Below are 27,748 nucleotides of genomic sequence, written 5' to 3'. Positions count from 1 at the left end.
AAGTATTTTTGTCTTATCCTATACTTCTGCAGCAGACAACCCAACAGAGCGGCATTGCACTCAGCCAGGCAGACAAGAATGCCGGGAAAAGGCGGCAGGGTGTTAAAAGACCACCAACAAAGTTGTCATTGAAGAGCAAGAGGCAACAGACAAGGCAGCCACCACCAACTTCCCAGAAGAAACTCAGTGTTCAACAGTGCAACTCCTCTGAGCTGGGAAACAGATCTTCTGGCATATCATCATGCGAGATATTAAGACGCCATCCCCAGAAGACTGACTCATACACATCAGACAAGACGCCACCTGCCACATGTCCCCCACTGCTAGTGCAGTGTGGTGGTAGCAGGAAGATGAGCATTATTGAGGGTTCAGCACAGCCAAGGGGCAGGACGCTAAGAGATAATCTGGAATGGAGTAGCATGGGTGACACAGATTTCCTCAACTTGTCAAGCCTGAGTGGCATGAGTAGCACGCTGATGAGCACCCATAATTTCCCATCTGGAAACAGCGAAGAAGTATCTAGAGTGGCATCACACTTGGGGTGTGGGACTATCAGCCCAATTGTGCTCAGGGAGAACAATGGACGCAGCCGTGAACAGCACTGCACCGCTGATAGCCTGGCTTCCTCGTTCCTCATCTCAGGGAATCAAACGAACTGGGTCACCACACGAAAGAGAAATAGAAAGGAAAGCAGGCACGAAGGTGAAGAGAATAAAAAAATACCAAGGCTGTGTTTTAAAACGCAAGAAATCTCAAACTCTGCACGGGATACCAGTGCATTGAAAAATTGGGCACCGTTGCTGGCCAGCACACCAGTGTCTCGCAGCGTGAAAGTAACAAAAGCAAGGAAAGAATGGTTTCTTGGTTGTGCAGTACGAACTCCACACAACGCAGCACCATTTGATATCAGTGGCTCTGTACTTGCACCAGACTCATTCACATCACAAAGAAAAGCTCAAAAAGGCGCAGCAGATAGAACAAAGAACGGTCTCAGGCGAAAACTGTCTGGTGCTTTGCGATTTCAAGTTATTCCCCGTGATAACTGCAATAACTTGTCTCAGAAAAATGCTGAGACTCCAGTTCTTGCAACCAGAAATCAGGGGTGTGAAAGGAGCCCTTTGAGTAGTTGCCTCAGCACTGAAGTGGCATGCACAGCTGTACCTCCAACACACTGTGGAAGTACTGCGGAGTCATCTGCACCTCTACAAGCAAAAGATAAAATGAAAGATCTGCGTGTCATGCTGACAGACATTTTGGTAGAAGTGCCACATGCACAAAATACACCTTTGAATGCGTTTTCCCAGAAGGGTGACATGTCAGACTTGCAAGGCAAGGCAGAGCTATGCATAACTGAGACGAACAATAATCAACGGGCGAAGAGGAAGCAATGCTTGAAACAGTCACCGTGTCTGGCATCTGAAGGTACTGCGCAGCAACCCAGCTTCCAGAAGGAACTGCGTGTTAAGCTCGTTGACATTATGAAAGTGGCAAATATGCTGGAATGTCCACAACATGAACCTTCACCGTTTGCTCAGAGGGATGTTAAACATACACCCATGCTTTTAAAAGACCGTGAACTCAAGAAAAAGTTCCACCTTAAAGAAGCACGCGTTGTTCTCACAGATCTGAGAGTTCAAGGCACAAAAATCAACTTGCAAGATAGCATGAGACTTTGTAGTAATCCTCTAAAAGGTGAAGTGCAGCACGTTACCTGTACCAAAGTAGAAGGATGTGACATGCAGTACAACTCCTCAACCACTTTTGCCAAGCTGTCTTTTAACTGTAGCACTGTCACAGACATGTGTGTCAAGGCCATTCCCCAAAGTTACAACAAGCAGTTCGAGCTTCATTTTGCAGAACACTCGGGAGGCAAAAGGCCAAAGATTACTTCAACCAACACTTCTATTCCTGAGCATTCGGCTGCGGAGCTAAGCCGAATGATTTCCTCAACTGCATGCTGCACTGAAGCGAAGTTTTCGCAGTCCCAAGTTGAGCTCGGGGCCACAGCTGCTAGCTTAAACATGAGCAGAAAACAAGAGACACAGTATAGCAGTATGGACAACTATGATTTGGGGTCATTGTCAGCTGCCGCTCAGACTCAAGAGATTGTGAGCACTGTAGAACAGACATTGCACTTTATCACATATGGTGCAGGCACCTCTTTCAAGCACCACAGCTACTTTGAAAACCTGCTAGAATCAGGTGTGGCAGCACATTTGGCATGTGATCGCACATCTGATAGCATATCTGACCGAGCCGCTGAAGAGTTTGGACTGCTCAAGGAGCTTAAGGTTGTTCTTGAGAAGTGCGACCACCACCAACTTATGCTTCCTCCTCCATCTGTTATCAACAAGAATAAATCGCAACATAAAGATAGCCAGCGGTCAAACTGCAACCCGAAACAATCTATCACTTCTCCTCAACATGATTTAGGTCAAGATGAAGAGCCATGCAAAAATGGCAACTGGACTGACTGCGTGAGACGACAGGTCAGTGATTTAGAGTGTAACTCATGCACTGAAAGAATAAAAGGCAGTTGTTGAAGCTGCTAGTAACAGTAATTGTAAGGAAATGCTACAAAGTGTAACAATAAGGTTTGCAAAGCCTTTTGTTCTTTACTGATGTTGTTTAATGTAGTTCAAAATTGGTGAACTTTCATATCATCTCTGTTCCAGGCGAGACTTACCATGGCTCGAAAGAGTGTGGTTCCTTCACCAGTGTTACTAGATGCCAGCCAAGCCTTGCTAGAAATGTGCAATCAGAACGAAACACTGACTTTTGAGCAAGCTCTTGGTCGTGAGTGAGTTGAGCTGCTTTGTTTCCACGAAGTGTTGCAGGTTTTGCCTTGCGGCGCATAACCTGCAAGGCACTGGAACTTGACTGACCAAAAAAAGTTAAGCCAAATACTTTTTCTTTCAGAGTTCTCAGATTGTGCAAGAAAATAGGAGAGGGCACGTTTGGAGAAGTGTTTAGAATCAAACTGAAATCGAAGGCATCTGCAATCAAGATTGTGCCCATTGAGGGCTCCTTCCCAGTGAATGGCGAGGAGCAAAAGACAGCTGCGGAGATTCTACCAGAAGCCATCATTTGCCAGTACGTACACTTGAACCATGGTGTGGCTTTCTGCAAGGTGATTACCTTAGTTTAATGGATGATGGTCGGTCAACATGGCTACTGCATCTTGTTGACAGTGCATGTAGCAACGCACACATTAAAGTATATGTAGGTAAGATGCGCAGCTCAAAATGGGTTTAAGCAAGTAAGTCAAAGCATTAAAGGACACCTGCTAAACCTAATAGATGATGTTGTGAGCACTTTATTTTCATACATGTGATGTTTGTGCACAAATTTCTTGACATATAAATTAGTTCATTTATGTGCCTGTGATTGAATTGTAATTTTACTGCTGCACAGGTCTTGGTTAAGGCTCACAAGTGTCCCTACTTGGGAATATTCCATACCTTGCCATGATACCAGGAAAGTTGTGATCACTGTAACAAAAGCATATTAGTGAAGTGGAGTCATGTCTGATGTTCGGAAATGCTTTCTCTTCCGCATGTGATGAAACAGTCACTGTTCTTTTTCTTTCTTCTACAGGGAACTGAGTGCACTTTGCCAACAGAAAAGGCATGCCAGCTGCCCAAATTTCATTGAGGTTAAAAGGTACTGGCATCTATGCAGAGCTGCTATGAGGCACTGTGTAGCTATGGTTAATGCATATAGGACATGTTAAGCTCTTCAATTAAAATAGGAATACTGCTGCTTTTATTATTTGATGAAAATAACTAATGGCAGTTGAAAAAGGCCTCTGATTACTACTACCATAGCTATGCTTTTCATTAATATACATATTTTTTCTGTTCTTTAATTTTTGGAGTGAAAAAAAATTCCTGCAGAGTGTCTCTTGTTGCAGGATATGCATTTCTAGTTTTTCATGAAGGGTCCAGTTGAAAAAATATGAAGGACCACAGAGGAGGCACAATGCATTTCTAGCTGACTGTGTGCGTGGTTTTGGAAAAGCGCCCCTCCGACACTTGTGTGCAATGTTTCGCAGGTTGTACTACATTCAAGACTGCTATCACCGAGCACTGCTGAAGCAGTGGGATGTGTACAATGCCAAAAGGGAGAGTGAAAATGAAAGGCCAGGTAAAATTGCAAAAATACTAATGCATAGTGCACCTTTCAGTATGTAACGCAAGTTAATTGCACTGCTGGCCGCATTCTTTGCATGCTTTCCATTTCTCTGGAGCAACCTAATTTGCATGACAAATGTTTGATTTTCACTTATTTTTCTTGGCTGTAGCAGTTGCCACATTTGCCATGCTGCCTACTTGTTTGCATGATCAAATTTGCTACTATGAGTGCAAAAGGATGGGCATGTGACATGGGCACGCAGAAACAATGATATGAACAGGTAGAAAGCGAACCCAGTACTCTGTATATAAAGTAGTGCACTGCTGTAGTTAACTGTACAAAACCAGTTATGTTCCTTTTGTCGGTTTACTAATGTTGTTTGTGATCTTTGGATAAGTGCGCACAACATGCTTACTGGTTATGACCAGTGGTAGTGTCAAGGAAAAAAATGCACCAAGCAGGAAATTTCTGGAAATATGGTATCAGATCAGGGGTGGTATAATATGATGATTCCCCAACCGATTCCATGCCATTTTTGCATTTCCCGCCCTTCGTCATTGGCTGAAGTGACTCCATGCCCTGCGTTCACTCTTAGTTATTGGATGAAACTCTCTCATCTGCATGTGGCGTGACGTGATGTGGCGCGGCGTCACTTCAGCCTATGGCGAAGGGTGCGAAATTCAAAAATGGAATCGATTCGGGAAGGTGTTTCACTTGATCGGAAGATGAACATTATGTGAACATTGAAGGCAGGCCTAACCTTGTGCCTCGAGATGCCACCAGTTGCACTATAGTGCATGCAATGTGGCAAGTCACATTGAGCCTTCATTGAGCAAGTTAATTTTACAATGAACAGGCCTTGTTTTGATATTAAAAGAAAATTAAGTCATCCACTGGTTGTAAAATCGCACGCTGGTGTGCTGAAAAACAGGTGAGGCCAAATAATTATCACAAGGTTTTGTAACCCTTCAGTCTATACGCCATAACCACAGTACACATTTCCTGTAATGCACGCCTGGCTTTCAGAAAAGTGGTTTGCATTATTGTTGCAGATTTCTTCAAGGCAGACCAGAAGTTCCTCATGTTTGAATTTGCAGACGGTGGAATATCCTTAGAAGATTACGAGGTCAGTTTATTCTATGTACTCTTCAGTCTCTTCCAGCCGAGTTTCTCAGGAGCAGAGGTTTAATGGCTGGTGTCCCAGTGACAGAACATGACAGCTGCTGGGCTTCACCACAAAATTTTAATGGCAGTCATAACTGGATTAACTGAACATGAGATAAGATTGTTTTATATATTACTTTGACTCATCTCAATCAGGCTGCAGTGTGTGAAAATAAATGAATATCACCATGTCTTGCTAGCTGGAGCAATCACTGCCTCACTTTGTGTGCTGGTATTAGCACTGAGCAGTGACATTTGATCAATAACACATTCTTAATTGGGCTGCGATGGATCAGCAGTCTTCACAGTGCTTGCAGTGTCACATAGTGACTAATTTGGCACTGCTATCTCATTGTCCCGACAGCTTTAACTGGATCTTCCTTGCAGGTAAAGTGTGCGACAGTGGCGAAAAGCATTTTCCTCCAAGTTGCCTGTGCCCTGGCTGTGGCCGAGACGGCACTGGAGTTTGAACACCGTGACCTCCATTGGGGAAACATCCTTGTGGCACCCACGAAGCGGCCTTCCATTCGGTGTCATCTGCCTCAAGGAGACTTTGAGGTGGACACAGGCGGAGTCCTCGTCTCACTGATTGACTACACACTGTCCAGGTTGCGCAAAGGTAAGAACATAAAGGAACATTAGGCACTGTTATTCTGAGGCGACCTTCAAGTGGTAGTACGAGGCTTAGTGATGACAGTGCAGTGAGCTACGAATGGAAAGAGATGTGATAATTTTAAGGGATAGGAAGAGACTAGGGTAGGCTGGAAAACAAATGGGAGTTAATGATATTTTAGCTGAAATCAAGGAGAAGATGGGCATGGGCAAGGCATGTGATGTGGAGAGCAGATTACTGATGTTTGATTAGGGTAGCAGGAGTGGATTCCAAGGGAAGGAAAATACAGGCTAGGGACGACAAAGAGTCAGGAGGGCAGATGAAATTTATAGAAATAGGGTAGCCGCAGCTGGCACAGGGCAGGATTACTAGGAGAAATATGGGAGAGGCCCTCGTCTTGCAGTGGACTTATCGAGTGTTTCAGGGAAGCCTGCCACTAACCTCTAGAAACGCCTGGAAATATGATGATCTCTTGAGCATCGGACAGGAGTGCAGCAGTTGAACAAGAACGCTATAAAACTTCCTCTGCACTGAATTGCTATGAAGGAGGCAGGCCCTTCGGACCCCCCCCAAGTGATTTGGCGAGTTTGATATCAGGAGTGAAAATGTCTAAACCTTCACTACAGCCAAGGCCAAAACATTCTTATTACATATTCATAACCGTTCTGAGAGTTTTTTTTAACCTCACATCTGACATTCATGGCCAGTGTGCAGCATGTTCGTTTTATCTAGCCCCGATTGGTTGGTGCCTCCGGCTATCACAAACCTGTCGGATTGAGCTGTGATCCAGCAAGCACCTTTTGAAGTGAACGATGCTAAACACTGGCAACACGAATGCGTCTGACCATGCGCTCTTGTTGATGGATGGATGGATGGATGGACGGGCAAGCAGGCGGGCAGGCAGGCAGGTTTGTGATGTATATGAAATTTCGAATCTCCCAAAAAAACTGTTAACTTTTTTTTCTATGTAATGGACCCTCCCCCCAAATTGATGTTAACTTTTCTAGAAAAAAAGTGGGCTCGTTATGCAAGTACATAATACGATATATCAGGCAAATGCAGAGCGTAAGTAATGGTGTCTGTGTTGGCTCAGTGCAAAACTATTAAGGCGCTTGGAACATATACCAACCGGTGCATTTGAATCTGGACCATCCAGTTCATAAAATCTGGAGATGTGGTTGCTCAAATGGTCTTGTGGCCAGTTTAGTACATTAGTGCAGCAATTTGCAGTCGTGTTGAAACAAAGTCCTGTGAGCAAATTTTTTTTGTGATTTACAAACAGAATTAAAAAGGCTGTACATTCTGAATTGAGCTCATCGAACTGGTGCCTAAAAATTTTTGCTTTTTAGGTTTGTGTTTTGCTAACAATGTGGCGAATGTGGCAGACATCTGCATGAAGTGATTCTCAAACGTAGCTTCACCAACCTGAGCATGTACACTTTTTGCGAGAGAGAGAAAACAAGCTTCTTGTTCGTTGCCACTGGTGAGGAAATCAACTTAGGAGCAGAGAAAAGAATTAAGATTCATGTGGTGCACTTCACTAGCACAGCTCTGTGGTCGAGCACCTTCTTTTGATGTGCTTCCGGGAAGCATTCTAAACCTGAAACTTATGATTGCAGATACTGTCGCTAGCCTGCCCAACCCTATACTGCAGCAGTTGAAAATGTGACACAGGCAACACTATAACGAGGCTAATACGTAGAAGTCTCTTATCTTGGTGACATGACATTACTGACAATGTGCTCTAAATAACGCGGACTTAATAATGGCTGCTACACATCGGACGATTCACAAAAGGATAGCCAACGTGTTTCTTCCAAGTGCCTCAGCCTGGAACCTATAATCTAGACTTGTGCCATCGGACATGCAAGGTAGAACAATGAGTAGAACAATTTTTAGTAAGTTACCTTCAGCATTTACTATAGTCACTCGCTGCAAAGTGCACTAGTCATTGGGGTAGTGAACAGAGGTGCCAGAGTCCGTTGTTTGGACAGCTGGATGCTAATAACAGATAAAGAAAAAAAGACTGCAAAGCTTGCAAAGGTCATTGTTTCACTCCAGTATTCTTTCTGATGTAAATTTGTGAGCTCACAGAAATGCTGCAGAAGCATGCACAGCATCTCAATAACCAGATGCTGTATTGTTTTTCTAATGCATCTAGCTTGCTTCCAAATCTCGATTACATTAAGTAACTGCCCCGATGTCATAATCGGAACAAAAAAAAAATACTGTGGTTTAAAGAGTCCTGTGATATCATCGGTCTCGGTTGATGGGCTCTGCTTAGCTCCCCTAGTGGACTTGGACGAGCCAGGCTCGTCATAAGCAGACTGTCATTTCTGGCTCGTGATGAGTCCAACTTGTGTTTTACAGCGATAGCCGTTAGGCGCCCGACCCTGGCTTTCTTGTCGGCGTAACCAGTGGGTGCGTTAATGGCATCCACTCACCAGTGGTCAAGCTGGGTCGCATAAGCCCACGGATGGCTGTGTTTGGAGCAACTGCCTGCCAGTGCAGGGGTGCATTGCTTGACCACTACACCAGTGTGGTATGAGGTCAATGTATCTTTTCTACCTCGAAATATCCCCAAAACTAAATGTCTACACAGCTATCGCTGAATTTCGCGTTACATAGTTGTAACCGTTCTGTGTTTTTCCTGTCCTGGCACTGTGTGTACAGTTTAAGACTAGTAGAGCTTGTCCAAAGCATGGGTACTAAATGGCCATTTTGGTGCCACGTTCCAAAAAAAAAGAAGCTGCTAAGTGTGTGCACATCACAGTGGGTATTCTTGCTCAGGTCTCATGTGCAAAGAAAGAGCAACAGCAAAGTGTTTTGCTGTACAGAAAGCTGATCTTTATTTACAAACTCGTTCGTATATCGTTCAGCACATAGCACCATAACAAGCGCGTGTAAAACAGTTCACTGGCTGTATTGGCACAAATGCACCCTTGGCGCACAGCATGGCTTGCATCACAAAAAGTGCAACAAAGCAATAAAAAAGCGTGTCTGTGCCCAAGTGCACATTGCAATATCGAAGAAAATCTTTTTCACAGGCAAGAGTAAGTTTTCTTTTTGGCCGGCACTTCTTGTGTTTCTAAGGTAAACTAGAGTAGAAGGAGAAGCAGTGACAAGATGCATATGCTTGAAGGTGTGCTCGAACATCAGTTAGCAGCCAAGCTCAATGCTACTGTTGCAGAAAATGATGGCTTTCACATTTTGCATGGTGCTTCATGTCTTCTGTGCAGCCTCATGCTTCTGCAGGAGAGAAGTAAAGGAAAAATTGATATGCTGCCAATATCTGTGTGGCATCAGTGATCAACAGTACTGGTTTGACTGACATGCAGAGAGCAGTTTTGCAAGTGTCTGCAAAACTAAACAGTCGCAAATAATAAATCTCCTTTCTACACACAGTACCCTCTGGCCAACTGTTCAGTATGGCTCTGAACATGCAGCCCACATTAAGGCAAAGTCGTTTTGACCATGCCCTTTGCTGAAAGCAGTGGAAATAATTAAGTTGGAATGCAGCCGTACAATCCATTACCATTCATAGCCCAAGTAGAGGTGGATGTAGATTTATTCACCAATGAATTCTACAGTGTGCCTCCATTGAGCGCAAGAACCGGGTGTGATGCAGACATTGCTCTTATAGTGGCACCTTTTCTCTGGAATCAGACTAAGTCAGATAAGCAGCAACAGAGGCCCAGCCTTGCATCTCCACATGCCAGCAATTCTGAATGTCTGCACTGTACCGTGATCCAATGCTGCTTAGTGGTAACCTGGGTGTAAATCTAAGGGAGCTTGTTTTTTAAGGCCAATTGCACTGAAACATATGAATTTATTTTGACAAATCATGGTTTATCCTCCTGATTGTCCCAGCCTGCCCTGTACGTTCAATGTTTCATGTATGTAAGTTCAGGAAGTTTTTGTCATGCACCTGCCTTCTTGTAAACAAAAACAATTACTTTATAGCTGAATTTGTGAGAGAAATGGGAATTCTTGAAGTCAGTTGCAGCACTTGGTGAAAAGAATGTGAATTAATAGCTAGCCATGAAGAAGGAAGTTGTGCATTTGCTGACAAAGCATCACCAATTTCACACGGCTCAACCTGTGCTCATATACACGTCATCTTTGTCATCATGTGTGCATGATTTTTCACACCAAGGAAGAAGGACATGTGGCACGCAAGGTGGTGGTGTCCTGAGTAAGGTAGCTTTCAGAAATCATAACCAAAATTGATCTGTTCATAGCTCGCTGACTTGAGTGTTGCCTGTACTCTGCTGAATTTTTTCTCTCCTGTCTCAACTAAGGTGGTGCAATCATCTTCACCGATGTGTCCAAAGATAAGGCACTTTTCAGTGGCTCTGGTGACTACCAGTTTGACATCTACAGGCACATGAAGCAGCACAATCAGTAAGTGCAGTGGTCCTGCTGTTTCTGAACAGTTTATGCACTGTCCATTCTGCACTATGCATTGAAAGGTTACAGCAATGAGAAGTCTTGCCTTAAATACCAAATTAGTACCTATTTGGACGCAGCATTGTTTTGTTCTTAGATACTGTTATGTCCGCCATTGACTTCCAGGAAGACGTTTGTGGACACAAGAGCTGTTTATTCACACTTGACTTCGGCACACACGCTTTACGACTGATCGGCGGCACAGTCCAAAGTCATCTCCCCTTGAATGTGGGTGGCAGGAGAGACAGGGAAAGGGGGGAGAAGGAAGACGCTCCGGGGGGGGGGGGGGGGGGGGGGGTGAAAAGGGGAAGGCACGCTCAGGGAGACAGCATGTGCGCTGTGTCCACTGTAACCTCGCACACAAGCACACACTTCCATACACAACAGGTACTAAACATTCCTTTCTACCATGTTACTGTTTAGTTACTTCACATACACAAACCTCAACTGAAAAACAACTATCCTTCTATAGAAGGTAAATTCAAAAATGTCATGACGCAATGGTATTGTGCTGACTACATTCCACTCCAGTTCCTGAAGTGATTTCATTGATTCTTTTTACTTGCAGAAATGACTGGAAGAGCTTCAGACCGTACACAAATGTGCTCTGGCTCCACTACCTATCACGAAAACTCCTTGACAAGACTTATTGTGTCAGGAGTCGCCAACAGTCCTCCACACTCGCTGAGCTTAGGCAGTGGAGTGATGCAGTGGTTCTGAAATGCCCATCAGCCAAAGAGGTTTTCCTCAAGTGCGTGAACAAGCAACCGTTATGAAAAATCAAGGCACCTCCATCCACATTCACTGCCATCAGCACAGCATTTTTTTGCCACTTTTTACTTTCTGCATATCCCCTAAAGCCATGTAAAATCACCCCGAAGGTTTCATGCTGCATCACACACACAAACGGTTTTGGCTACACAGCCTTTTGCTTTTACTTGACTTTACTCATTCAAACTGTAAATACTTTGTATGTTTGCTTTAGCTTTTTTTTTGTTCAAAGACATCATTATTTCTTGTTCATTTCGCCCACCATTGCCTCTCACCTGTAAAATACCATTGACCACCCATTGTTTCCATTCTTTCATCATTTGTTGAGACACAAATGTAGACGTTTTACTGTTTTTAACAATATATGCTGCTACTAAGATGCAACTTTTATTGTACTTTTCAAAAAAAAAAAAAAGTCCAAAGAAAGATGGCTAGCAACCTGTGAAAATAGTAATAAGAAACTTGACATCTCTTTGAACTAGTACAATGTCACCTTTGGAGGAGCTGTGCCACTGAAGCTCGACATAGTAAAAGATGTCTACAAAAGCAGACTCTAAGCCAGTTCCTTACTGGAATGATCCACAGTCATTGTTTATGCCAAACTGGTCCAATATTTAGGGGAATTTCCCAAGGTGGAGTAGATTTGTGATAAGTGTTTACTTACTCATTAGCATCCACCCAAGCGCAGCTATACAGCTACAGAGAAAAGTAGCACAGCTTTCACAGAAACACGATAGTTGAAAATCTTTTCCAGGCCCGGGGTTCGAACCCGGGATCACCATCTGTCCTGCGCAGTCGCTCTAACAACTGAGCTGATAACCAGGACGGCTAGTAGATCTTGTAGCCGAATGGCTGCGCTTGGGTGGATGCTAATAAGCACTTACTCCCTTACTACACCATGCTACAGTGACACAGGCCCTCCTACATCAGGAACATAAATATTGCATGTGAAAACTTGCTACAACTGTTAAAGGTAGCTGATAGCCTACACTTGATTACATATAGTTCTTTGTATTGCTCTCCATTTCTGACATGACGCTCCAAACATCATGAGTAAAGCTTTTTGTGTCCTAAAAGATAGGAAAACAGGGTCAGGAAATCCTATAACAAGAGGATTGTCGCCTCCTATAATAAGTGCACTGGTTTCATTGTTAATGGGTGACAAAAAGGGGTCAACATGGCTGTACTAGTTCATTAATAGCCTAAATGGCTGCCATACCATAAAATCCTAAATTACTGCCGCACTTTTACTTACTGCTCGCTCCTTTTTCAGCTGCTTCTCAAGTGCCTTCGTGAGAAATTCGCGAGTCCTCTGCGCAGCCTCAAGCATGGTCTCAATTGCTTTCTCATCCTGAAAACCATAAGGCAAAAAAAAAAAACAATTGGTTACATAAGGGAGAAGCTCCCAAAGGATCGGTGCCTTCTTCCATGGGGATGAATGCTGATTTGAAGTGTACAGAGACAAGGACAGACAGGGAAGTGTCCTTAGGAGTCTGTGTGCACTACTAGTACCTGCTTCAATGGATAACAAACTAGCCCAACAAGGGACTATTCTATCCCAACTTCTTATGGTATATTGCAGCAAGCTGATTTGGTTCACCTTCCCCACAAGCCCTTGTTGTACAGTAGCTGTACTAGGACTGCCGCAAACTTAAGTTCATGGCCTGCAAGTTGAGGTGAATTAAAAACAACACAACTTTTATGTGCACTAGTTTTCCCTGGCAAACATTGCTCGTGGCCTTGTTGACAACTATGAAACAGTAGCAGTATGTCCTAAACAAGAGTACTGTAGCATTTTTTCTTGCGCACCATGCAACCTATTCCACTGTTAATGTCAATACAGGCAAGAAAGTTATAGATTCTAAATCTTAATTCTAAATCTTAAATCTTCCCGTCTTAGAAGTATGCTTCTGCCACTGCCCAGTTGTCAAAGATAATCATTTCCTTCATTTTCCAGCATTGCCTGCAACCTACAAGACATATAGCGAAATACTTTAAAATATTCAGTATAGAATAAGGCAAGCTATTACTGGCAGCATTGAATGCTGCATTAGCATGCATGCACAGCTACTAATAAAATGCCATAAACATTAGCTCTCTTCAAGCATGCATATTAAATCTTGCCAGGTTTCACAACTGACCGGTGGAAGGTCGGCCATTGGCTGCAGTTTTTCATCAAGTATCCTTTCCTTTAATGCAAGTCTTTCCAATTTCTGCAAAACAAGAGAGCAAGAATAACAGAAAAGTGCAGCGACTCCTAAATTCAACAAATCTGAAAAGGTTACATATTGTTACGACGAAGTGGCAGTGGAAGACGTAGTGGCCTCTCGCGTGAAAGGACGAACGAAGAAGAGGTTAATGTGGCTCCCTGTTCGTGTTGGTGCTCCCTGCTAGGAACTCTTCATTCTAACCCCTAACGCTTGTAAATAAATGTGAATAGTATTTCCCCGTAACATCCTTGGTGAAGGTGCGGCAAGACGGAACTACGTAGCGGACGATACCTTCCACGGCCAACAATGAAGCATCACCCCAAGATTCGGCAGCATCGGTGTCCTGTGTCGTCCTCACTCACCCTCGTGATCCTGGACCCTTCTCTGGGGACGATGACGCCAACGTCGACACTTGGCTTCGCAAGTATGAACGGTGCAGCGCTAACAACCGCTGGGACCAAACTTTCATGCTTGCGAACATAGTTTTTTACCTTAAGAGCACGGCGTTCAAGTGGTATGATACCAACGAAGAGACACTGACCAGTTGGGCTGACTGTAAGCAGAAGCTTATCGACCTTTTCGGAAAAACCACTCGGCCGGCAGTTTGCTGCTAAAAGGGATCTTGCCAGTTGCGCCCAGTCATCCATGGAGTCCTGCGTCTCTTATATTCAAGATGTGTTGTCTCTGTACTACACAGTGGATACAGAGATGAGCGAGGCTGACAAAGTCGGACATGTGCTCAAGGGCATCGCAGACGATGCCTTCAATCTGCTCATCTACAAAAACTGCGACAAGATTGCCGACATCATAAAAGAATGCCACCGCTTCGAGGACACTAAAAGCCGACAGATCACCGAGCATATCGCACGCCTGCCCAACACGGCTGCGTCTTCCTCCTGCCAGGATCTTTATTCTCGGAACCAGCCGACCTCACCTGAGAACGCGACCCGTATTGTGCACCGTGAGATTGAAGCAATTGGTCCGGCTCCCTTAGCAACTCCTGTGGCTGACCAGCTGCTGACCCTTCCACTTATTCATGCAGTCGTGCGACAGGAATTCAACGCAGTCGTCGCTATTCATTCCCCCCCGCCCCCCCCCCAAGTACCCGAAGTCCCTACTCTATATCCTGTCCGGCCTGTTTACGCCACTCCTCGACTGCAGAATACCTCCGAGTGGCGTACGCCTGACGACAGGTCCATATGTTTTAATTGTTCCCGTGTAGGCCACATCGCCCGTCATTTTGCCATAGTCGGTGGTACTCCTCCCAGCGGACCCGTTACTCGACTACCGCTTATTGCCCCGACGCTGCCCGCTCAAGCTCTTTCTAGCAACCCTTGGACCCATCAAGCCCCACCACCGACATCTCACCGCCCCGCTTCAGCCGCTCACCATCCCCACAGCGCCGCCAGTCCTGTTCGCCGCAACGACCACGCGCTTCCTCTCCCAGCCCTTACGGACGATCACAGGCGGAAAACTAGCTCCTGCAGCATCTAGAGGTGATGCTGCAGTGACGACCCTGCCCAAAATCCTTTTTTAGTTCTTCGTGCCCCGAGCAATTTACTGATCATACAAGTTGGTGGAGTTGCTGTCTCTGCTCTGGTTGACATGGGAGCCCACATTTCTGTGATGAGCTCCGACCTACGACGCCGCCTCCGCAAAGTGCTGATGCCTGCTCCTACAGCCGTTGTTTGAGTTGCCATTGGCACAACTGACAGTTTGCCTTAGACTTTTCTAGGCTACTATCTGTAATTCAATGCAAGAAGTGCACTGGCAGTGCCATTTTAATGATGTAATAATTTTATCTGCTCTATGATGAAGGGAAAGATGTTACTGCTTCAGTCAAATCGGACACCCAAATTGCACTGCGAGGGCCCCCACACTGGCCATAGCGTTGCATGTCATATGCAGTCTTCTCCTTCGAGTAATCTTTCACATACATGTTCAGGGAAGTATAACATTTCAAGAAAAGAACACCAGCATCTACCATAGCATCTACCACACAGACCGATAAATACAGTTCTCATTGATTAGTCTACATGAGCCAATAACAGATCTTTTATGTGTAAGGTGTCCTTGTGATCGATTACTCTGTTATTTCGATGGAAAACAGAATGCCAAAAGTAGAGTGCCAACTGTGCTGTTTTACCTCAGACAATGAAAGAAGGCGGCCAGGACCCTGGGGTAGTGGACCTTGGGCTCTACGCTTCTGCTAAAAAAAACAACAGATGCAACTTAGCTGCCCTGTAAGCAGATGTCGCATATGCACACATCTTGGACAGAACAATTCAAAAGCAAACAGTACAGATCTAGAACTAGGCTTTTTGCAATGAAAGTGCCATACCTCAAGTCTGGCCAGTCTTGCCTGGTATTTCTGATCAGTTTTTTCCCAAGCATCCATTCTGCGCTCCTCGTCCTTTGGCGATATGTGCCTCACACTGGCTCTTGCACTTGCCCTGAGTAGCAGGGTTGAACGAAAAAAAGTTTTTCCTCTCTTTGCTTCAAATAATTCACCAGCTCATGCTACAACCAATTTTTTACCACTTACAATTGATTCTTCGTCGTCTGAATAAGCTCCTTGAACTTGGCAATATCCTCTTTCAGCTCCAATTCTTTAGAGCGCAGTTCTTTACGCTGCTGGTGGAGGCTCAGAAGCTTCTCTTCAATTCTGTGTAAAGAAAAAAAAACAGCCACCCGCAGCCTGTCTGAACATGAAGCTTAGTCATGCATGACAGAAGTGCCTGGTTTCCCTCAACACCATGGCTGTTGCTGTTCTCCTTAAACACTTGCAAATTGAAAGCTCTCTCAAGCCAAGCCAGCTTGAAGTAGATGTACAGGTAGCTATACCGAATGGCAGTGCCTGCAGCATCTGCATGCTGAGAGTGTTTTTGGGTATACACAAGTGTCGGGCCGTGACATCAAGGAGATGCGGCAGCTCTGGCATCAGCAGTGACTTTTGTTACGTAGGCAAAAGACAGGACAGTTCGCATGACGCGCGCCATGCTTGCGTGTTTTCTGGGCACAATTCAAGGTGGGCTGATAAATTGTAGCACGGTTGGTTGAGCCACAGTGCAGAATAAAGGAAGCGGCATTAGTTTCCACAAATTTATTGCAGTCAAATAGGCACAAAAGGAGCCAAGGAGCAGGACAAGTTCGGCAATGTATCGGCTTCCCGGCTACCATTGCGTTTCTACATTAAAATCTAATCAGTTCGTGTCTCTTAATCCGTATCGTAGCTCTTTGGTTGCATGGCGAACAGTGCAAGAATCAACGCCTGCAACTCGTTCACATTCTGTCATGCTCCCAGTAAAAGTTTAGGCGCGATATTCCGTGTACATGTGATCGCAAGTTGGATGCAGAGGGCCATTTTCAGATGCTGATTACCTGAACAATGTCCCGAGCATCAGTTTGCGCAAAAAAAAAGACAAAAAAGCTGCTGACAGTCACCTTCTGCGTTCAGAGCATGCCGCTAAGTGTGCGACGTTACAAGCAGCACAGGACTTTGGTAGTAGCATACATGACGCGTAGTTTTTTTTCTTATTTTCAGTTTCGAGCAAGTATGTCTTTCAAGACCCGTGGTCCAATGGTGCTAGGATTTCGGCAAAGTCACACAGTGTAATTTCCCAAGTTATATGAATTTTTCCGTTGTAGGTCGATCAGAACTGGCGAACACAGCAAAGCCATTCCGATCAAGCAGAATGCACACGCATGTATGTAAATTCTAAAATAAGCAATAAAATTGTTCATTTATAGCTTAGCAGAGAGTGTAAATTTCGGTTGGAGCTCGAGGAAGACGTTCATGCATGCGCTTGTGCAGCTCTCGGATCTCAGTGTTCAGCAATTTCCACGCTCTCCATAGTGAAGCAGCTCGGCAGAAATAGGAAGCACATCACAAGGTTCATTATGTGAAAAAACTGCTTCGCGCTACCCTAGCTTGCACTAGCAATCGGATATGCCATATTGCCACAGAAGTTGAGAACTGCGGATGATTAGTTCCTCCCCATACCTCTTGCTTTTGCCCACTGTAGCCACGCTGACACTTACCGCCAACTACGAGTGAAGCAGCGCACCGCCTACTATTTCCTCCTGCTGAACAGGTTGAAAAAGTGCAGAACTGCTCTCTGAGCATCAGCAAAACAGCAAAAGTGTGTTGTCTCATGTACCAAAAATGTCGACAAGGGGCCTGAAGGAATTACAAAATTTGTTCGAGGTGAGCTGAGGTGATTTTGTAGCATTTTTCAGCAAATTGTTTGTGGAAACACATGACCTAATGTGGAACAGAGACTGAAGGCTTGAACAAAAGTTGACATACAGCAGCAAGCACAGCAGTCAAATGCAAGAAATATGTGCAAACAAGCTTTCACGATTTATGAGTGTATACTAAACAAGTCCTCTAGTTTTTTTGTAGCCACCGCGGTGACTGGCAGACAGACAGACAGAAAAACTTTATTTAGCAAGTGAGTTTTAGACCCAGCTGGGTCCCTGGGCCACTGCGCGGTCCCGCACTGCATCAAGTAGATCATGCCGGGACATGACGTCGGCAGCCCGTGTCACCGCAGCAAGCTGCGATGTCGGGTCTGCACACATAAGCAGGACCTCCCAGTCCTCCCAGCTCGAGATGGCGTGCTGTTCCCGCGGGGGAGGGTCAGCAGGGCAGCCGAAAAGGATATGGGAGAGTGTGGCGTGGGGGTCATCACATAGGGAGCATGCAGGGGATGTGCCGCAATAGTGGCTGAGTGCCTATGGCGCTCGGCTGCTGGCCCGAAAGACGTGGGTTCGATCTTGGCCGCGGCGGTCAAATTTCGATGGAGGCGAAATTCTAGAGGCCCGTGTACTGTGCGATGTCAGTGCACGTTAAAGAACCCCAGGTGGTCGAAATTCCCGGAGCCCTTCACTATGGCGTCTCTCATAGCCTGAGTTGCTTTGGGGCGTTAAACCTCCATAAACCGAACCTAGTTTTTTTTTTCGTTTTTTTCACTTTGGCACTACTGTTGCTTGAAACCTTGTCCATCCCTAGCAAGCAAGCAAGCATGCCTACTTGCTTGCCTACTGGATATAGTGACTTCACTTGGTCCTGCACATCAAATTTTTTTATTCCATATGTCTTATGCACCACACATGAGTATTTGGTTTGGCTTCCCTTATAGAAGAGCATTGAGTGGCACAAGGAAATAAAATATAACATGATGTAGTAAATAACGTCCGTTTCACGAAAAACGTTAGTTGCACGGCTCGCAACGGCATCAATGCTGGCGGGCTGCATGAACCTCCGTGGCGGTCGCAGCAAAGCGCCATCGTGCGTTGCGTCCATCACGGCTGTTCACTTCGCTGCGCTCGCGGGAAGAAAAACTAGCTGCCCGCGGACGCGACCGCAGGTATCACTGTTGAGATGGGCCGGAGAGGTCGCCACCGGAGGTCTCGCCAGCAACAGGCATCACTGAAACCTTCCGTACAGGTCCTTGACGTACTCTTGCCTGTCAAACTGGTGACCGCGGGCGTTCTGAAATTGCTCAATGGCCGTCGCGGGCGCTATGCCGAGGCTTCCAATCATGTACCTGCAGACCAGGTAGCCAGTCCTGTTCACGCCGTGTGTACAGTGCACCCCAATCAGCTTGCCATCGTTTGCAGGTTTCGTGGCGAACGCATCGACGGCTCGCGTGAAATTCTTCACGACTTTACGATTCGGCAACAGCTGGCCGGCGCACCTGATCTTCGTATGGATGATGCCGTGGCTCACCATTACCCGAGGGTCGTAGTAGCGGTCAGTGCATGTGAGATCGATGACGAGGCCTAGGTCGGGTAGCCGTTGTAGCACGTCGTTCGGCGTGAATCGCCTTTCGGGGGGCACACGAATGGATATCAACTCCCGAAGCGGCACCTTGAACGGTACGAAGCGAGTCCCAGGTACAGTTCCTCCCAAGTCGTCGTAGTCTAGCCACCGGTCAGGGACGGAATTTTTGGATGGAGCCATTGCGAGATACCTTCCAAGCTGCTCAACAACGGGCCGCCATAGACTCATTCACGCCGTTTTAAAGAATGACACTGCCTTCGCAACAATTTACATCCGGCTCGATCCCGTTCACGCTACGCAACGTGCCCGTAGGTTCCAAAGATGGCGACCACGCGACGGAGGCAGCGCGACGTGATTTCGTATTCGGACCATTTGAAAACAAGCCGGAAACCTGCAAGGCTTGCTTTCCAGCCAAAAGGTTTCGAAAGCAGACTACACACTCACACAGTCTTCCAGCCAATGAAAACTCCGGATGGTCGGTCGCACTCTGCTCTGCCTGCAGCAGAGTCTATGCAGGAAAAGGAGGGAGACCGTCCTCTGTCACAGTGCCGTGGGGAATGGGTCGTTCCTTGTTCTGGATAGCGCTGCAGAAGTGGGGGGTGAAGAGAAGAAGTTGCAGCGACGGTGGGGGCGGTGTTGTTCAGCAGAAAATTCTTAGAAAGTTTAGTATGAGGTAGCTCGATCACTACTACCGGCACAGGAACAAAGGTCCATATCCTTCTTTTTCCTGCCTAGCCTCTACTGCAGTGCTACATAAGGTCGCTTGTGTCACTGATTTTTAAATGACTGCGACTCTACCACTGTTCCATAAGGCCAGTGCCCGCAAAAAACTTCCAACAGTGACTGTAACAATAATCGCCGCTCAGACAGAAACCGGCCATCTTCTCACATTTCTCGCCACTTCGTGTTTTTAATGGACAAAATCTAGGCTTGAACTGCTGCAGTAGAAACTGTCGAGCCTTCCTGTGCCACAGATGACCATACTATACTGGAAAGGTGAGCACCACTGACGCAGCAATCAGATAAGAAAATTGTTTGGTTTGGTTTATGGGGGTTTAACGTCTCGAAGCGACTCGGGCTATGACGGCCGCCGTATAGTGACAGGCTCCGGAAATTTCGACCACCTAGGGTTCTTTAACGTGCACTGACATTGCACAGTACACGGGCCTCTAGAATTTCGCCTCCATCAAAATCCGACCACCGCGGCCGGGATCGAACCCGCGTCTTTCGGGCCAGCAGCCGGGCGCCGTAACCACTCAGTCACCGCGGTGGTAGGAAGAAAATGATATAAGGAAAAATACAAACTCGCGCTCCAAGGTGCCTGTGTATGAACTGGTTATGCAAGTAAAGACCTTTTCAATAAGGGTTCCTTGGGCATATCGCCACATTGCTCGCTGGGCTGTTGTGTGCACCTCGCGCTAGCGCGGTCGAAGGGGCAGCGGAACCGGTTTGCAACAGCTTAGAGAGGGGGCGTTTTGACATCCTCCTCGCCAGATAGAAAGGTCTATTGCGGCCCTGCCGGCAGCCAGCTGAATAGGTGTCGGGTTAAGATGCCAGCAGCGTTGGTTGATTGGCTCGCTGTAGTCACGTGACGTGCACAAAACCCGAGAAGGATTTTTTTGTTTTTATAAATTAAAAAGAAAACAGGACAAACAGCTGGAAAAAGAGAATACCAGCAGTTTTGTTTCACTGGCTGTGTGCCGTGATGTGACTGGAATCAGCCAGCGGGGTCACACTGCCGGTTAAGTTTCCTGCGGGCTGATTTTCCGGCTGCCGACACAGCAAACAGTAGTCTCATCCATTTTTTTTTCCCCCATACAACAATAGCTATAGCACGAAACAAGTTTTGTCGATGCCACTGGCATTTCTAGTGGCACAGACTTACTGGCCGAGAATCGGGAAGCAAATAATAGCCAAGCTACAGAATTTAATGATTTTTAATTGCATAATTAACAAGAAAAAAATCTGTGCAGGAGAAGGAAGGAGTTTTCTTGAAGTTTGCGTCGTCGTCTTTATAGTGTAGATCGTAACCAATAGCTCTCTTATCATCTGCCAAACTGAGAGAATGTGCCTTTCGACATCAAGTTATCAGGGTCCTTTGATGCAATTCAGAGCGAGCAATTGCAACGTATGTTCCCATGTTAGTCATTACAAATAACTCAATGATGACAACAATCTGGGACCACGGGACCACCTCCGAAAGGTCAGGGGGACATCTGTACTAAATTTTAGAACTGGTGGGGGGATCCGGCAGCATGTTACGAATCAACCACCTCCCACAGGAGAAAGAGGCGACTAAACCACCCAGCCAAGACTGCACACTTGTTTGATAAGCAATGTATAGTTAACACCAGGGTAAAAAAAACCAGTACCACCTCGTAATATGCAGATGTGCTCTATCACTGTGTGTGCAGAACACAACTGCAAAAACACTGTGCCCTGTTGGCTAAAATTATATCTCAAATGTGCGTACCATCATGACTACACTTGCAGTGCCTGGGACCGCTCAACTAAGTCAAATATAGAACTTGAATGCATACAAGCATGTGCTGCTCACTTTGTGACAGATGATTATGACTTCTCAAAAAGATACTCCCATATTTCTAAATATCTTTGGTAGCCACTACTCAAAGCAAGAACAAAATAAAGTAGACTCCCATCAAGATGAACTCGGTTAAGATGAACAATATGGCTGGTTTTTCATAGACTCAGTGTAATTAAAATGAACTGCTTTGCATGTCTTTCAGTTAAGACAAATGTTTGCAGCGACTGTGAACCACAGTAATTCCACGAAATGATAATCTCAAAGCTTCCGTGAGGGATTTTTGGACTGCACCACCGGACGTTACTGGACTTCCTTCAAGAGTCCAGTGTGTATCTATATCTATATTATATTTGTGTGTATCTATAATACTTTATGCCAGCGAGCATACTGTCACTATAAAAAACAAAAACAACTCTCGAGGCAAACTGGAGAAAAAAGACAGCAAATGGTTTAGCATAGCTAAGCGCGGAATATCATGCAGTAGCACGAGTTACAGAGGGCACTTCAGGTACTTATGTGCTAAAGGCATCTAACCTAAAGGTCTTTATCATAAATGCCTTTGGCTTGAAGATCTTTGCCCGGAAGGCATTTACCATGAAGGCCTTTGTCATTTTCTGACCTTTGACATTTACCTTATGGCCTTCACACAGGTGTACCCTTCACCCAGGCCTCCACCAGACGGGCTAATTATAACCTGGTTGTCAGGTGAGCCGCTTGCCACAAAACAGGCTTCAAGGACGTACATATGATTTTCCGATTTAGAGCATAGGTACATGCATACGTGTACCCAAAATCAGAAAATGCACAGAGTAGTGCTACTGGACTAAAAAAAATTGAAAGCTTCCTCGTCGGGAAACATATGCCGCAAGAGAGTCTTCGCACAAGCTGCAGAGAAGCATTCTTGCGGGTATGGGTAGTGAAGGCAAGGTCGCCAGACTCCGCATCGCACGTCCATCACGTGCTGCATGTCGCCTTCGGCGGATGAAAAAGTGCTTAGGTGCAGAGTAGACCTGATAGTCAACTAGGTGCTCGTACAATTAGAAGAAAAATTTCGAAGTGATGAGCCGTTACAGCGTGGGTTTTTATGGCGCAGAGATCTGACATGGTCACGTATCAGCACCGAGTCCACATCGCCTCCGGTGGACAGAAATATGACAAGTGCACTTGCTTGTATATCTGACAACAGCCGCACCACCGAAGTGGGATAGCAAAAAGAGAAAGATGGTCATGTTGCTTTCAGAGTCTGCATCGCAAGATTAGCTAAATGGGTGCATTCGGTGCACTTGAAGCCATTGGGAAAACGAAAAACAGGAAAAACACAAATGGCGGCAACTGAAAAAGGAGAGAAAAATAGACAGCAAAAAAAAGGAACCAGACCATCGACGTTTTCAAGTAGGGTGACGTGAGCATTTTCATACCCTTACCCTTTAGCTCACTTCATATATAATACTTTGCCATTATCTTATTATTGCACGGTAATTTTACCCACTGTTGTCATCAACAGATGTTTTGGCGCACCAAGCACGCTCATATATCTTTTTGAGGGCACTTAAAATAAAATTTTTTTGATAAGGTGAACAAATTTTCATGGTCCCTTTAAGATCATTTTAAAGAGACTCTACAGTAACTGTGCTTGCTCCTATTTTATAATACTCTCAACACTTAGCTGGCATCAATTAAAAAAAAAAATTAAAAAGCCCATCTTGTGTATCGGCACGTACCAACCATTCTTTAAATACACATGAGCACACTTGCAGAACAAACACGTTAGGTGCATTTTTTTTTTTTTTCACAAGGATTGTGCTGTAACAATGCACAAGTGGAATGGGTTGCCAGAGAAATTGTCTCTATAGTAGGATACAACTTAAGAAAACAGCAGTTGGTAACACTGGGAAGGCCCGCGGCGTCCTGTATTACTTGACCAGTTACAACAGAGAACAAAATGTTTTTTGATGTTTGACTATCACAAGCTAGAGGCATCAAAAGTCTCCAGTTTATAATTTTGTCTCATGATTAACTTCTTGTTTAGGTAACAAGAAAAGCTTTAACAACAATTTTTGTCACAGAGGAATTCCTTTCTGTTGTCCTGAATGTAGGCGGAGCTTCAATGCAGGCTTGAGTTGTGTCCAACTATAATGTGCTCCATGTGGCTTGTTTCCTTCCTCCCCACCCCCTACAGTAATGCCAATAAGGGTGTTATAGGTACCTGAATAAATAAATAAATAAAGAAAATAAAACTATCAGCATAATTTTCCACGTTTCAGAGATAATGGTGTTATTTTCTTGACAACAAAGCGTGCAGCACTTGTCAGTCTTTTCCCATCTTTATCCTTGTTGTTTTCTGCGCGCTTTGCTGTCAAGGATGAGTTACCAACTAGCCCAAACACACACCTTACAAATTATTTTCCTCTTCCTTCTTACATGTTGTATGTCATGAATGTGCTGCAATCAGCCACCTGGAAAACAGAAGCAGTTCCTGAAGGTAATGCATTCTGTGTTCATATTCTTGACTTTGCTATAAGCCAGTGACAAGGCTCATGCTTGTGGAGGAAAACTGTTAACTGTCTGCAGTCTTTCAATTTTGTCAGCTTTATTGGACAACCTCATACATTGCTTTTAGACCTACTCTCTCAAATCTCTCAAACAGCAATGGAGAATGTATTGCTCATGAGCATGTCCTTGCACACAATTTATGATCAGGTCAGCTCGCTGCATCCATTTTTATGTTAGCTACAAGTTTGCTCTCATTTGCTACAATGTAATATATCACTGCATAGCTTTTATTTTTCACATGGCAATCGACACGGCATTTTCAATCTTACTTACTGACATGCAGCTCAACAACGCATGCTCAAGCCATAGGAGCCACCATTTTAGCATACATAGAGCCTGGTGAAAGGCCCAATGCATGTATACTTGCCTTATCACCACCTCCTTAAGCCTGCACCACCGAAAATGTGCGCTATACACCAAAATGGCGCCTGTCACGTCATATGAAAGCCACCAGTATACCTGATAGCTGGGTTTGTATACATCACTCAAAATGCCCCAGGCATCAGCCGATTTTAATAGCAGTTGTCAGTGTCCTGTGCAATATATGCAATCCTCACCTTTGTGGGTGACCATCTTGGCACCCCAGTAGCGTAGCAACATATGACAGGTCCTTAAGATGTGAGCGCACGCTTTCAGGAAGCTGCTGTGGTGCAATGTGTGCTGCTGAGAGGGCAGCTTCGAGCTTTTCGGCTGTCAAAAGTGTAAACGCATCACTTTAAATGGGAGTATCTAAGTACATAGAGCAACCAAATTCTTACGGCAAGTTTTACTGAATTACTGACTTGCTTACGCTTGTATTAATACTCTTTTTCAATGAGAGTCGAGTAGTACGGTGCAAAAACACCATCATCCGTTTCTAGGGCACGCCAAGTCCTTCTTGGCTCGCAAAAAAAGAATTGAGTCCAAAAAGCATTGCAATGCTATTTCTTTTTGTCAAAAGCTTATTAAGGTTTAAAATTGGGCACATTGGCATTATTTATCTACATCACAGGAAGCTGCAAGAACTTATTTTTATTATTACTTCATTTCACAGTGTACCCTTTTATATCAGTAACATGCTCAGTCACAGGCTTGCCCCTCGATCTGTTCCTTTCCCCGTATTTTCGACACCCTACACTCCCCATAAGCAACATTTATCTAATTACAGGCATATTTCATTAACATCATACTCATGTAAGATGCTGGAGCACATAATTCACAAATATATAATGGAATTTCTGGAATCCAATAACATGCTTTCTAACTTTCAGCACGGATTTAGAAAAAGTTTCAGCACCTTAACACAATTAGTTGAATTTTCACACATTTCCTGCGCACTTGACATCGGCACCCAGGTCGACGCTATATTCATTGATTTTTCTAAGGCTTTTGATACTGTAGTACATTCTAATCTGTTAGTAAAACTTAAAATGATCTTGAAAAATTCTCACTTGGTTAGTTGGATTGCTAGTTTTCTTTCGCACCGATCACAGTTCGTATGTTATAATTCAACTAACTCTCGTTGTGTTGATGTGCCATCTGGTGTACCTCAAGGGTCGGTACCTGGTCCTTTATTATTCTTATTATGCATTAATGACTTACCTCAGCGTGTCACCTCGCACATATGCCTTTATGCAGATGACTGTGTATTATGTTGCAAGATTAACACACTAGAAGATCATCAGCAGCTAAATGCCTCATTTGCCAATTTCTGTACCTGGTGTAATGCCTGGCAAATGAAAATTAATTTTACTGAACTAATCCCATGTGCAACCTGTACATATTTATTATTGTGTAAGCAGTTTTTGTGTATATTACCCCTCCCCCCTATCCTGTCTTTCTGTCCCCTCATCTCTTTCATTTCATTACTCCATTCGGCTTTCTATCCTTTATTTCCGTTGCCCCAGCTCAGGTGCTTCAGTACTTGTTGTTGTTGTTACCCTCATACAATGGCACATGCCCACATAGGGGGATAGGCCAAGAATTGGGGGGCACAGAGAGTTTTTCAGATAAATATCTCCTGGACGAAAATAAAATGATTGCTGAGGAAGGAACAAGTAAAACAAAACTGTGGTAATGTCATTTTCTAATAGTACATCTCCCTCGCTGTTCAATTACGCTTTCAATGATTTATCCTTGCAAAGGGTTTTGAACTATAAGTATCTTGGTATCACATTTACTGCGAACATGTCCTGGTCCAAACATATTAATTTCATTTGTACTAAAGCAATTAAAAGCTTGGGTATTTGAGGCACAATTTCACTAATTCTCCAAATGAGATTAAGTTATTAATGTATAAATCTTTAGTTCGTCCAGTACTAGACTATGCCTCCCCTGTCTGGAACCCTCATAAGCATTGCAACATTAACCTCATTGAGAGCATACAACGAAAATCAATCAGGTTTATATATCGTCGCTATGATCAACATTCCTCACCCTCTCGCACCTTGGCTTCAATGAATCTAACCCTTCTATCGAGTCACCAAAGTTTCTGCATTGCATTGCGAGCTTTTCTTATTGTGTATCACATCACGCCTATATTCCTCCAGATATTCGCCGATCGACTAGGAGTCACCAAAACCTTAACTTTAAGCCATAATTTGCTCGCACTGATAATTTCAAATGCAGTTTTTTTCTGCAAACTATTGAATACTGGAACTTAATCCCTGGAACAATTAGGTCACTGCCATTAAACACCTTCCTGTTAGAAATTAACTCCACCTGATTTTATGTTTTGCGTGTTGGTGCCAGTGTACTGCTGCATTTACTTTTAGTGCTGCATCACTGTGTTGCTATTATGTTATTCTGTGTTACTATTTTAGTGCTCTGCCTTATTTCTTGTCATTTTTTTTCTTTATTTACTGCCTTGTATCAAGTTTTCTACAGCTTTGTTTAACCCACTGCTGCAATAGCCCCATAAAGGGGCTGCAGTATGTATAAATAAATAACTAAAGGAGGAAGGACAAAACGGGGACCTCGATCGCATGTTTCGCGGCCCGACAGTCGAGCACGGACGCACACACTCGCAAGTGCGTTGGACAGCAGGAGGACTGTTAGAATCAGTGTTTGAAAGTAGATGCCACGAGGAAATTCGCTACCTTTTACGTTGAAGGCCTTCGTCCTTTCTTCCAGAATTACCATCTGGTCCAATGCATCCTTCTCTGCGGCCTTGTGGAGCGTCATTAGCTTGTGCATTGCAGTGACCCCTTTTTCGTCCATATCGATTTCGTGTCCTTCGCCGAGCATTTCGCAGAGCCAGATATTCACCTGAGAAAAAAAAAAACAAAATGACCACACACTCGAGTTGCTACTACTGCAAACTCGCAGTCGGTTTCCGTTGCACTAAACTACTACGGACCTCTCTGCTCATTTGCTCCTTCGCGGAAGCTCCGGCCGCGTCGCAGCTGCGGTCCATATTCGCTATGAATGCTACTTTTCTGCGCTCAAATGGCAAATTCCATCGAAGGATCGGCCTTTGATCACTTGTGCGCGCTGCTATGGTGAATAAGCGAGCGGGCCACTTAAAAACTGCAACAAACCGC

The 27,748-nt window shown here is 44.8% G+C and overlaps 3 protein-coding genes across 8 annotated transcripts in view; 1 reads left to right on the top strand and 2 right to left on the bottom strand.

Moving 5' to 3' along the window:
* LOC144125117 (uncharacterized) overlaps positions 1 to 17,014 on the top strand; it is a 22,211-nt gene extending 5,197 nt beyond the window's left edge. The window contains exons 4-13 of one of the 3 annotated variants that reach the window (XM_077658217.1): positions 33 to 2,489; positions 2,676 to 2,800; positions 2,920 to 3,093; positions 3,598 to 3,663; positions 4,055 to 4,146; positions 5,187 to 5,260; positions 5,686 to 5,917; positions 10,213 to 10,315; positions 10,929 to 11,111; positions 16,886 to 17,014. In XM_077658217.1, coding sequence (XP_077514343.1) covers positions 33 to 2,489; positions 2,676 to 2,800; positions 2,920 to 3,093; positions 3,598 to 3,663; positions 4,055 to 4,146; positions 5,187 to 5,260; positions 5,686 to 5,917; positions 10,213 to 10,315; positions 10,929 to 11,111; positions 16,886 to 16,931 — 3,552 coding nt within the window. In that variant the 3' untranslated portion in view covers positions 16,932 to 17,014. Of the gene's footprint in view, positions 1 to 32; positions 2,490 to 2,675; positions 2,801 to 2,919; positions 3,094 to 3,597; positions 3,664 to 4,054; positions 4,147 to 5,186; positions 5,261 to 5,685; positions 5,918 to 10,212; positions 10,316 to 10,928; positions 11,571 to 16,885 lie in introns of those variants that run through there. The other 2 variants (XM_077658219.1, XM_077658218.1) reach the window with 2 other exon arrangements.
* On the bottom strand, positions 8,751 to 27,748 carry LOC144125118 (uncharacterized). 4 transcript variants are annotated; one of them, XM_077658220.1, is made up of 9 exons: positions 27,565 to 27,748; positions 27,305 to 27,473; positions 24,785 to 24,917; positions 15,887 to 16,006; positions 15,683 to 15,794; positions 15,488 to 15,550; positions 13,273 to 13,344; positions 12,387 to 12,482; positions 8,751 to 9,160 (listed from the first exon to the last, which is right to left on the bottom strand). In XM_077658220.1, the coding sequence occupies exons 1-9, from the start codon at positions 27,619 to 27,621 to the stop codon at positions 9,134 to 9,136; spliced, it is 849 nt and encodes a 282-aa protein (XP_077514346.1). In that variant the 5' UTR covers positions 27,622 to 27,748; the 3' UTR covers positions 8,751 to 9,133. The 4 variants fall into 4 exon arrangements, with proteins under 4 accessions (XP_077514346.1, XP_077514347.1, XP_077514348.1 ...); XM_077658221.1 differs by having other exon boundaries at positions 15,488 to 15,547; XM_077658222.1 differs by lacking the exon at positions 13,273 to 13,344.
* Positions 18,429 to 19,709, bottom strand: LOC144123375 (RNA/RNP complex-1-interacting phosphatase-like). Its single transcript, XM_077656218.1, has one exon. It carries the CDS (start codon positions 19,355 to 19,357, stop codon positions 18,773 to 18,775), a length of 585 nt encoding a protein of 194 aa, XP_077512344.1. The 5' UTR covers positions 19,358 to 19,709; the 3' UTR covers positions 18,429 to 18,772.

Source organism: Amblyomma americanum, chromosome 3, assembly GCF_052857255.1.
Source record: "Amblyomma americanum isolate KBUSLIRL-KWMA chromosome 3, ASM5285725v1, whole genome shotgun sequence".
NCBI lineage: Eukaryota > Metazoa > Arthropoda > Arachnida > Ixodida > Ixodidae > Amblyomma > Amblyomma americanum.
Note: the sequence above shows the minus strand (reverse complement) of the source record. Positions and strands in the feature narration are given on the sequence as shown.

Bases quoted from the DNA above. Each gene is read 5' to 3' on its own strand.
- LOC144125118 (XM_077658220.1), bottom strand. From the start codon at position 27,621: ATGGACCGCAGCTGCGACGCGGCCGGAGCTTCCGCGAAGGAGCAAATG. The intron at 13,345-15,487 runs GTAAAACAGCAC...CTTGTTTTGCAG, and splicing joins GCCTTCTTTCATTGTCTGAG to AAATTGGAAAGACTTGCATT. The intron at 9,161-12,386 runs GTAAGTAAAAGT...TCTCTCCTGCAG, and splicing joins AGCTGAAAAAGGAGCGAGCA to AAGCATGAGGCTGCACAGAA.
- LOC144123375 (XM_077656218.1), bottom strand. From the start codon at position 19,357: ATGAGTCTATGGCGGCCCGTTGTTGAGCAGCTTGGAAGGTATCTCGCA.